Raw genomic sequence first — 10928 nt, 5'->3', positions numbered from 1 at the left:
CTGGCCCGGGAGCCGGCCCGGCCCCCGCCTCCGTTGTTGTTGAGATCCAAGTGTCCTTGGAGGTCTGGCGGTGTTTGACAGGGATAAGGAGTGTAGGGCGAGGCCCCGGGATGTGGTGAGGGTACCCGGGTGACCGTGCGGGCGACCCGGTCCGGGCACGGCGCTTCGGGGAGGGAATAACGGGCAGTGGTCTGCAGGAGGGCTCCGGCAAAAAGCCAGCGGGCAGGTGTGGGTGTGAGGCCTCTTCTCCTCACAGCTAAGGGAGGCTGCTGCTTTCATTACGGAGATCACGGCCAAGGTGATTAACAATAAATTTGCTAAATAACAGGAGGTGCCTTGTCTTGTTTGATTTGAAAACAAGGGATCGTGATAGACGAGGCGTCTATTGAACAGATGCGAGCTAGGTGCAAGGAAGACTTTTGAGGCTATTTGTGCAAGTAGGAAGGTTTCCCCCTCCTGCCCCTGTGCTGGCTGCTGTTGCATCATTGAAGGGCAATGAAATCAGGAAATGAGATTGATCGGTTGGCACAGCCAAGCAGCATCATCGGCTTGTCCTGTACACACATGGCAGGTAGGAGAGAGATGCGACTCTGCCACTTGCAGTGTCGACACAGCTGTTGTGTGTTCAGCAAGTGTTCTTGGGCGTACCTCTGTGTGCCAGCCAGTGCTCCATCCAGAAATTATGTCGGTGGTGAACCTGAAGAATATTGTGTAGGTTGTTAGCAAAGAATCATATCGGAAAATAAAAAAAATTCATGTGTTCTGGTAATGTTTCTGCAGCTATCAAGATACACTGGTTAAAGAAACCTTCCTAGGTCCTGCTGTAATACTGCAGCAACAGAAAATAAGTCAACTTCTAGCTTTACCAGTTTCTTTGAGGCTTAACCAAAAAGGTTGTGTTCTGCAAAGAACGGTCATGTAAAAGCTACTTAGTGTGCTTCGATTGCTTTTGGGAGGGCAAAATAATTTATAACAATGACCTGAACATTTCTAGGCAGTGAGGGATGTAGAAATCTGGATTTCAGCCCTTGAATGGGCTTTATTATATGTAGTAACCTTTGCCTATCTTGCAGATAGATGGAAGTTATTGTAAATTTAAAAAAATAATTGCAGCTTTCTCAAAAGAAGCTCAGTCAAAATAATAGCAAAAGGCAAAATGGAAGGAGCTGCTTTGGGCATTATTCACGATCTGGCTTTAATTGACTTGCAGGAATGGAGAAATGGTGTTTGTGCATAATGATTAGCGTAGCATTCCTAAACAATAAGCTTAGTGATTACTTTCTTTTTTTCTTTGCTTATGTCGCCTGTGGCATGACAGTTACAACGTTAAGGGAGGATCCATCTCTAATTCTCTGGGAGACCCAAGATGCTGTAATCTGAATCATTATTTGTGAGGTCTGTGTGACTGACTTGTGCTCTGCATTGAGCGAGTGATTCTATATGGTATGGTCCTGGCTGCTAGCGTTTACAGCTGTGAAATTGTATTTGAAAGAAGTCAAGAATACCGAATATTACTCTTTAGACTTCAATATTTGACAATTACAGCAGTTCACAGTTTGATAACCTCTTATTTGTGGTAATTACATGAAGGGAGGCAGTGTACAGAAATTGAGTGAAAAGGGTGTTCAAGATACTGTGAAGATATGAAACGTTAAATATTATGAAACTTTTAAAGTCAGATACCTTGTTTTGTCAACATTTTTAAAAGGCTTGCAAGGCTCTTCCTTTAGTGCTTTCAAATGCAAGTCTCTAATGTCACTTCACCTTCAAAATTTTGCTTAGAAAGAACCTTGGCTGTTCAGTACTGAGTTTTGCAATAGTACTTTAGAGAAACATGATATCTGGAAATTGATGTTTTAGCGGCAGGATGCTTGTAAAAAGTACACAACATGACTATATGTATGCATACTAAACAATCTGTAAATAACATTGGGACAATAAAAGGAATTGTCACCAAATTTGATAGTTTTGACTGAAAATACTGGCCTGGTCTGAACTAGCTTTGTAAAACTCTTACTTGCCCTGTTGCTTGAGAGGAATAAGCTTCTTGGCACACTTGGCATATTACTGCAATGAGGTAAAAACATAACCAACTTGCAGATGTTACCAGACTAGAAAAAGGCTGGATTTATGGATTGCTGCTTTAACAAAAGTATAAGCTTAGTTTTTCACAAAAAATGCTAGAAAAGCGTCAAAAACTTACTATAGAAAGGTAACGGGGTTTTCAGTCAGTGTTGCAGGAAGAAGGAGGTGCTGGTGCAGTCTGTTCAGCACTGCTGCCCTCTTGCAGCTTCTGCAAAAGCAAGAAAACTGCCTCCATTCCTCTGTTGATCTCACTTTTTACTGCCAAAAAAGAGAAGGCATGGAAACTCAGTTTCTCCTGCTTGCTCCATATCACTGATCCACTCCTACTTGATGTAAAAATACATGCATTGTTGGTCCACCCATATATATTGCAGCTAACCGAGCTTGTGAATGGTGAGCTGGCGTAGTAAGGAGCCACCACATACTCTAGCACAGCTGGACCCATGTGGAGGGGACTTGTGGCCGGTGGCATCAGGGCTCGTAAGATGAGCCATAAAGTTGGATAATACTGGTACGTGGAGGGGGAATGTGGAAAGGTGAAAAGGCCCTATTTGGATTTCATAAGGGTCACGCTTCTTCCCTGTGATCCAGAGGAAGGACCCTGGTACAGCCCAGATGCTAACGAGCCTTAGTGATGCTGTCAGGTCCTCTCAGCATCAGTCTGCTTCTCCTAATGATATTCTGCTGTGGGGGAAGACACTGAATGTGAGAGATTAGAGGAGCCTGAGATGGAGAGACAGGGCAGCATCTGTTTGTGTTCTAGGCACGTGCTAACGGGTTTTAACTTTACATTTTTGTGGATCTGCTGGAGCCATGTCCTGTGAATGCGTTTAGCAGTCGGTGTTTCTTGCTGCAGGAGACACTGCTTTGCTGCCAGGTGAGAATTCAGTGGGAAATTAGGTTCTCCAGAAGCCACTGAAAAATAAAAGGAAATTAAAGGGTTTTTTTTCAGTTAAAAATTCTTTCTGTGTTTCTGTTTAGGAGCAGCAAGTGAGGGTTCAGAAAGCTCAAACAAAACTTTGTCGTCTCTGCTGTTAGCATACTGCTTTACAGCTTTCCATCTCTTGTGATAAGTGTGGTGGCAAAATTAATCTACAATGATTGATGTGGTTACTACCTATAACTTTAGTTACCATTTCTGTCCTGCTTCTGTAGCACAGACAACTGTGTGGAAAGTGTACCAAGTGCTTCAGTTCATTGCGTATCATTTTCTGCTGTCCCTCTTGCAGGGTAGCAGTTTTGGGAGATAGGGTGGATGAATACCCCATGAAGTACTTAAATCACAAGAGGCCTTTGGTTTCCCCTCAAGAGACCGGTTTTGCAAATCATTGCCAGATAACTTCCCCATTCTGAAGACAAAATCTTGTTTCTTGGATTCTATTTTTGCCTTTTATAGTGATCTAAGTTTTAGACCCCTCCATTCCTCAGGGCTAACAGGTCTGGGCTTGCATTCTTCTTTAGTTATCATTTAGCTGAGCCACTGGTACTGCTCTTTTAAGAGAGCTCTTAAGATTGAACAGGGTGCAAGATTTACTTTGAGATACTGAGGTTTTATTAATTCAGTATAGATGTATTCTAGGAACAGTCTGAGTTGTGGGCAGCTGATGGGAGCATATTCCAAGCAGCCTCCAGAAAATTTTCTACCAGATGTCAGTGTAAACCTGTATGTTCATCACTTGCATCTTATCACTTGAGTTTTCTTTGATGCCCTTGATCTGAAATGTTCCTCCTTTAATGTATTTCCCAGGTTAATTTCCCTGGATCCGTTAATTTATATATTCCTAGTAATCTTTTTTGTTAGAGATTAAAAAAAACAAACAGAAAACCACCACCAGAAAACTTTGTGCTGCTGCCCTGTATTCAGATGCTTTTTACAGTGTATCACTGAATATTTGGGTTGAGCATCCTGTACTTGCTTGGTTTCTCTCCCTTGTTGGTAAAAATCAGATGGTGGTGTGGTGACTTTAGAGGCTGACATGTTGTAATTTCTGATATGCTTAGCTCTGAGTCTTGATTCAGTCAGTATGTGTATGCATGGAGGACCTTCAGTGTTTTCCTAGGACTAAAGGCTAAGGGTAATGTACAACACGCAGTAAGTGCTTCTTGCAGACGTGTGCAGTACGTGCTACTAGACCAACGTGTTGGAAGCCTTCCTCATGCGATTCGGTAACCACACAGGTGTGTGTTAAAAGACATGCTGTCTTGTGTTAAAAGACATTGCAATATCTGCATGCTGAAGCTGCAAACGGGATATATATCTGTAAATAGGTAGTTTTCTTTCAAGAAAGTTATAACAGCTCTAGGGGCTAAAGCAAAATCTGAGAGGAGAGTTCTTGCCCATCTGAACCTTTTGGGATTAGATCTCCCAGGATTCTGCCTGTTCCTGAAACTTAGCATCTACTTCCATCCAAAGAAGTAGCTCTTCCTACTAAAGGTGCCAGCCTGAGAACTGTTGTCCTCTTAGTTTCGCTGTGACTGCAGGTGCTGTAGGCAGGGTGGTGTTTCTGTGCTACGTTGAACTGCTGCCTTTTTAGAGTAACTTCAGGGACACCAAAAGTGTAGTTTGATTCATGTTTTTGGTTTTAGTTTTTTTAAAAGGGGGGATTAATTAGCAACAGTGTAGTGAGAGCAGTGTGTTCTCATTTTCTGGGCGCTGCATTGCGTTGCGTATACTACAGACCTTGTGCTGAGCTGACAGTCACATATGTGGTGACTGACTTGAGTTTTGAACATCTGAAATTAAAATTGTTGATACCTGAATGTGTAACTGTTTTCATTATGAGATGACTAGGATAGCAGTGGCCACGTTTTTCAGCAGGGTCATGTCTGTGTCATCCATCAGGCTCAAAAAAATACTAGTAGGGTGACTAGATGGTATATTAATTACATTGCTGTATTCAGATGCCTAGATGTAGATTTGAATTAAAAGACAAATCTGACTGAAATTCTTTCATCAAACTTATTTGGATTGAAATAGTGTGTAGAGATGCCACTCCTTTTCTGACCATGAGGCCAGCCAAGCTGTGAAAGAGACTCGCAGGGCAAGTGGGCAGGCTCTGTCCATGGAGCTCTTCAAGATGTGGCTGGATAAAGCCCTGAGCGACCTGCTCTGAGCTTGGAGCTGACCCTGCCTTGAGCAGGGGTTGGACTAGAGACCTCCCGAGGCCCCTTCCAACCTGAATGATCCTGTGAACTTGGATTAGGACCTGGTGATGCTAAGCGTTATGCAGAGGGGTGTTACACTCTCTGCAATCCCCTGTTGCAAGGTTGTCCTGGCAGCTAAAAATCTTACTTAAAGTAATACCCACAGAAGTAATTTCAGTTGCTGTTAAGCTGTCAGTGCCTGTTTTCTTTATCTGAGACAGATCTGCCTTTTTCTTTTGCAAGCCTTTTCCTGTCAATTTTGCTAATCGCTATTTTAGATTCATAATGTTGATAAGTTTCCACTCAAATTCTCACTAATTGTGAAATAATACATACTGTAAGTAGGTATGGAAATGTGCACACAGAAAAGAATAAAAGCAAAGATAGTGCCTTGAGGATGCATTAGTCTAATATAGCCAAAACTGTCTACAGATGCAGCAGAGGTTTAAAAGAGATTCAAGCAGAAATTGTCTTTTGAAGGTGAGCTGGGCTAATGAAAGCAAGATGGTTTCTTAAATAATATTGCTGGGTCTTGGCAATAAAGATTCAGATGGAGTAGCCTGCAGGAGAGGTGAGCAGAAACCAGTGAATTTTCACAGGACTGCAGAAATTTTAAGAGTATTGCAATCGTGGAAGAAGGAAATACTTTAGAAGATACGTTTCATAGAGGACTAAAAAAGGAGAGGGAAAGAAACATCAAGGCATTTAAAATAGTACTGGGGCTGAGTAAACTTAATGCTTAAAGTTTGTGGAGACCTTAATTCTGAGTTAAATTCTGCTAGGGATCAGAGAGCCGAAACTGAACAAGACTGCCAGAAAATCCTAACTTAATTTTGGAGGTAGCTTTTGGGATTTACCAGACTGCAGAATGTTAGTTGCTTCAAATTGCAGAAGGAAAAGAGAGACACAACTCCCTTAATGATGAGTGATGTCAATTTTGGTGATCTTGATGTGCAGGACTGTGATATCCTTGCATTGTCATTACAGTGAGCTGAGTAAGCAAACTGCAGACCCTTTGGAAAATTGAAAAGCAAAGTTAAATCTCCCAACAAAGAGTCTGTAAAATGCAGACAAAGCAAATTTATGTGAAAGTTGGCACATGGAAGGCTAATGTCTAAAACACTACCCTTCCTTTGGGCTGAGCTGCTGTGTAAGAAGGGAAACTGTTTTGTAAACGCCCATCAAAAGGCACCAGAAGTGCTTTAAAGAAAACAGAGAGAGTGCATGTGTAATATTCTGTACGATGAAGAAGGGGTGGAATAGGGTTTTTTCCTCTTAAGCAGTTCCTAAGGCTACATCCAGCTGTTGTAGTATTGCCTTGAATGTGGGCAGCGCTTGGGTTGCTTGTGCATCTGTAGCCAAGTGCCGCGCCAGATGCTACCTAAAGGTTTGAAAGCAAAACCCAGCCCTGCAGCCACTGGCAAAGTGCAGATTAGAGAGGTTAAAGTGCTCATATTTCTGGGTAGGTGTAAAAATAGCACAGGATTGCTTCTCCCTCCCTCTCCCTCTTCAGGCTAATGGTTCTGGAAAGAAGTGAGCTGCGTGGTCTCACGGGCAATGACCCTTTGGGGCAGAGGTGATTTTCCAAAGACATGAGGGTACCTGGACAGCTGGTGTAGGTCAGGGGGTGAATCCAGACGGGTTCAGCCTCCCATGGGGCTGTGTGTGTAGCTTGTCAGTACGGCCGGCTGCTCTGGTCAGAAACAGCTGGGGTGGGAAGAGGGAAGGCTGGGAAGTGCTGGTCCAGAGATGGAAGTGTATGAAGTGTAGGATTGGGAATGGAAGAGCTGATTTGCTAGCAAACAGGTAGATAAGCAAAGAGTAAGAGAGTTGTTTGATGTTAAACATAGACAAGAAAATTCAGGGCAAAGCTGAATCTGGTGCTGTGCATCTAAATGTGTTCAAAAATACCTTTGTATTTATGTGCCAGTGTTGAAAGAGTTTGTGTGTGCTGGGAATCCCTTTTCCCTCCCTAATTTTTGGATTGTTTCCTCTCTCCAAAAGAAGTGTTAATAAAGTACGTGACTGCAAAAATAATACCTTACGTGAAAAAAAAGCATGGGAGCTACATGTTCTGCAAAAGATTTTAATATACTGATTTTCCAGACACTTGCAACTGGAAAAAAGTCAAGATTGTCCAAAAATTTTAAAACGCTGGAGACTTCATTTCAGACTTACATTTGGCACTGCTGAAATAGCCCCTTTGAAAGTGGAACTGTTGTCTGCTGTGATTTTTTTTTTTTTAAATAAGTCTGAGCTTTCTACTGAGCACCTGCTGATAGCATTTGAGGAAATTCATTATTCCTGTTAAAAGGCAAAATATAATATGGTAACAGGTTACGTGGGCTGAAGCATTTGCTGTTGGAAGAATGCATGTATATCTGTGTGTTGTGCCAAAACGTGAATGCAAAAGGCAGTGATGTGTTGGGTTGCTGTTGTGGCAAGTCCTCACTGAAGAGGTGTGAACTTCCGAGGGATGTAGGAGGCATCTTCACCTCTTTCACCTCTGCAGAAGAAGGAAGCGCTATACGTGCCATGTCTCCAAGACAGCAGGCTGCTGAGGAACCTCTGCACCACAACCTCCACTCAGAGCAGCACTGTGAGACCTCTTTACTTGTTTACAAAGTAGATTTCACTGAATAGATTTGGTTGGAAGAGACCTCTGGAATCATGGAGCCCAACCTTTGCCCTGACACCACCATGTCAACTAGACCATGGCACCAAGTGCCACGTCCAGTCTTTTCTTAAACACCTCCAGGGATGGTGACTCCACCACCTCCCTGGGCAGCCCATTCCAACACCTAATGACCCTTTCTGTGAAGAAATGCCTCCTCATTTCTAGTCTGAACTTCTCCTGGTGCAGTTTCAGACTATGCCCTCTTGTCCCGTCACTGGTTCCCTGGGAGAAGAGGCCGACCCCCACCTTGCTACACCCTCCTTTCAGGTCGTTGTAGAGAGCGATCAGGTCTCCCCTCAGCCTCCTCTTCTCCAGGCTAAACAACCTCGTCTCCCTCAGCTGTTCCTCATAGGACTTGTGCTCTAGGCCCTTCACCAGCTTTGTTGCCCTTAAATTTCCTTGCAAATGTTGAGACTTGCCACCAAATGGCTGCTGATGATCTCAGTAGTTTTGCCCCATTTGGAAGGGGAAAGGCAGGCTTCTCCCAGATTAATCCAGCTGAAATGTGGTTCGTGCCTCCCGGGACAAAGGTCCCTAGCTAGGGAGCGAAGTGCTGGCTCTATTGGCTTCCCTTTTTTCCTGGCATTCAAATTACCTATTAAACTGTGCCACCATCTCTAAAGCCTCAAGGAGAAGACTTCTTGTTGGCCACCATGTCAGAACATTGTGAGAGGAGCACTGAAGGGTGCCCAGAGGAATGAGGCAGGACCAGGGAAAGCAAAGTGCTTTGTGATGAGGCTTGTGCCTCAGGGAGGATGAGGATGCAGAGCTGGTCCTGAGGTCTGGCAAGGAGAAGTTTGTCAGTTACCTTGACAAAAGCTGTTCAGGTGGAGGGTAATGGTGAGTGAAGGATGCACTCTGTGTAATACTTGTAGGTAAAGTATGTGGTGAGCAGCGGGCTGGGGTAGACTTTGAGGGTTGTTCAGAGAAATGCATGCCCTGACCTGTTCTGGTCAGACTCTCATGGGAACAGCACAAGGTTGCTGTATATATGCTGCGTGAACCAAATGTTTCTGTGCTTCTGGCTGAAATTCTGGTGAAGCTTCACAAAACAGTTTCACTATTTCCACTGTCAATAAAGCTCAGCAACAAGAGAGGGGATACTGTTCTCAAATGACAATATTTACGCTTTGTATAAATTGGTCTCATAGTTCTAAGTTGACTAAAGTGCTGTTTTTCAGCAGTAGCCACACTTAACGGTGTAACAAACATACGTGAAAGGTTTCCTTCTTCTGGTTCTAGATGGATGGTGATAGCTCCACAACGGATGCTTCTCAGCTAGGAATTGGTGGAGATTACATTGGTGGCAGTCACTATGTGATACAGCCTCACGATGGTAAGAAATGTTACAGTAAATACTGCTATTTCTGTTTATGTGTATATATGTATTTCCTTCCAGTTCTTGTATAGTTCTCTGCTATCTTCTCTCAAGCTAAGAATTTGCAATTGTTTGTATTCATAATGCCTCACTGTATAAAGCATTTTTTCTGCAGTCTGAAGGTGGGGGTTGGATTTTTCAGTGTTGACACCAAGCCCTTTGAGGTGATGACAAAAAAATTGATGTTCTAGGAAACAATTTGTATTTTGGTATTACATTAAGAATGCTTGGTGTTCAGCAGCCATGTACATTTCTGCGCATAACATGATAAAGATGATACTGAACGACCATAAAGGTACCCTGGTGTTGCATCTATTTTTTTAATTATTTCTACAATGTTAATACACTGTGCTTTCAAAGATCTTCATCCTTCAGTGTAAGATTTTAAACTGACTTAATTATTGCCTCCTGTCTATCAAATACAACTTTTGTTAACTTTTATTTCATTAGACGCAGAGGACAGCATGAATGATCACGAAGATACAAATGGCTCAAAAGAGAGTTTTAGAGAACAAGATATATATCTTCCAATTGCAAACGTGGCAAGGATAATGAAAAATGCCATACCACAAACGGGAAAGGTAATACACTTGTCTGGTAAAGAAAGTGTGTTAATGAGTTTTATTCCTACCTCTGGGTGAACTTGAGCTGGTAGAACAATATGTTTTTCCAAATGATCCTGGTTTATTGGAGAAGAGCCTTATAAAACAAAAATAATAAATCTGAGCAGGAGGTGATTGAGACAAAGTCCATTTTTCTTAGGTTTCTGAAAACTTTTGGTAACTGCTGTAATTAGAGTATCCAGAACAGTACTCTTCATGGGGCTTTCAGGAGCTTTTTTTCTAGGATGTGTTCTCTGAAATTGTCATAACAGGTCAGACTTGATGACAATCCTGTATCAGTAAGAATATTTTCTGTGCAATTCTGTCTTACAAAGCTTAATCTGCTTTTTTGAGGTGCATAAAACTTTGAATAAGTGGACCATTTTGCACAAAATAAAAATCCAGCCCTCATCCTGAAGGAAAGAGAATGGTTAGTCTTCTATCACCCAAATCTTTACATATCCAAATGCCAAAATAACCTAAGAAGTCTGCCTTATACCATGTAGCAGATAAGGCCAGATATTGAAAGACTTCTTTTATTTCTAATTTCTAAGAATACACTTTTTAATCCATTCTGCTGAGCTGGTGATTGTATAAGTGTTTGACTCTTCTACCTGTTTATCTTAAACCTTTGCAGGGCTGCTATTACTTGCTGTTTCCCTATTGTATTCCAATACAATTCCTGCCCCAGTAACACTTCCTCTAGCTAAAGCTGATTTCTTTTTTTTTTTCTTTTTTTGAGATCACTTTAAATAGAAGCAAGACATAATTTACTTGCATCTGCTTGCACTTCCATAGTGTTCAGGGCTTTCTGGAGATCTGGATGTTACATTTATATCTTCACTGTGAAAATCTCTTCAGTAGTCCATATTGTCATAAATTTTTAGCGATGAAGATGGGATTTTTCTCAAGAATTTAGCATATGGGATGTTGAGCTATCTTGAAAAATCAGGGAGGTTTTTGTGAAAAACTGCGAGGGAAGCTGCTGGCTGATGAGTACTTCTGAAAATCTTGCCTATGTCTGTGAAAATATCAGAGGAAG

General features: G+C 42.2%; 1 protein-coding gene across 1 annotated transcript in view; it reads left to right on the top strand.

Moving 5' to 3' along the window:
• The first annotated feature begins 8983 nt into the window (after positions 1 to 8983).
• The window catches only part of NFYB (nuclear transcription factor Y, beta), a 9080-nt gene continuing 7135 nt past the window's right edge, over positions 8984 to 10928 (top strand). The window contains exons 1-2 of the mRNA XM_009708207.1: positions 8984 to 9242; positions 9735 to 9865. Of these exons, the coding sequence (XP_009706509.1) occupies positions 9149 to 9242; positions 9735 to 9865 (225 nt within the window). The 5' untranslated portion in view covers positions 8984 to 9148. The remainder of the gene's footprint in view (positions 9243 to 9734; positions 9866 to 10928) is intronic.

This window comes from Cariama cristata, unplaced genomic scaffold (assembly GCF_000690535.1).
Source record: "Cariama cristata isolate BGI_N322 unplaced genomic scaffold, ASM69053v1 scaffold3229, whole genome shotgun sequence".
In the NCBI taxonomy this organism is placed as follows: Eukaryota; Metazoa; Chordata; class Aves; order Cariamiformes; family Cariamidae; genus Cariama; species Cariama cristata.
This window is presented reverse-complemented; position numbering and strand designations above follow the sequence as displayed.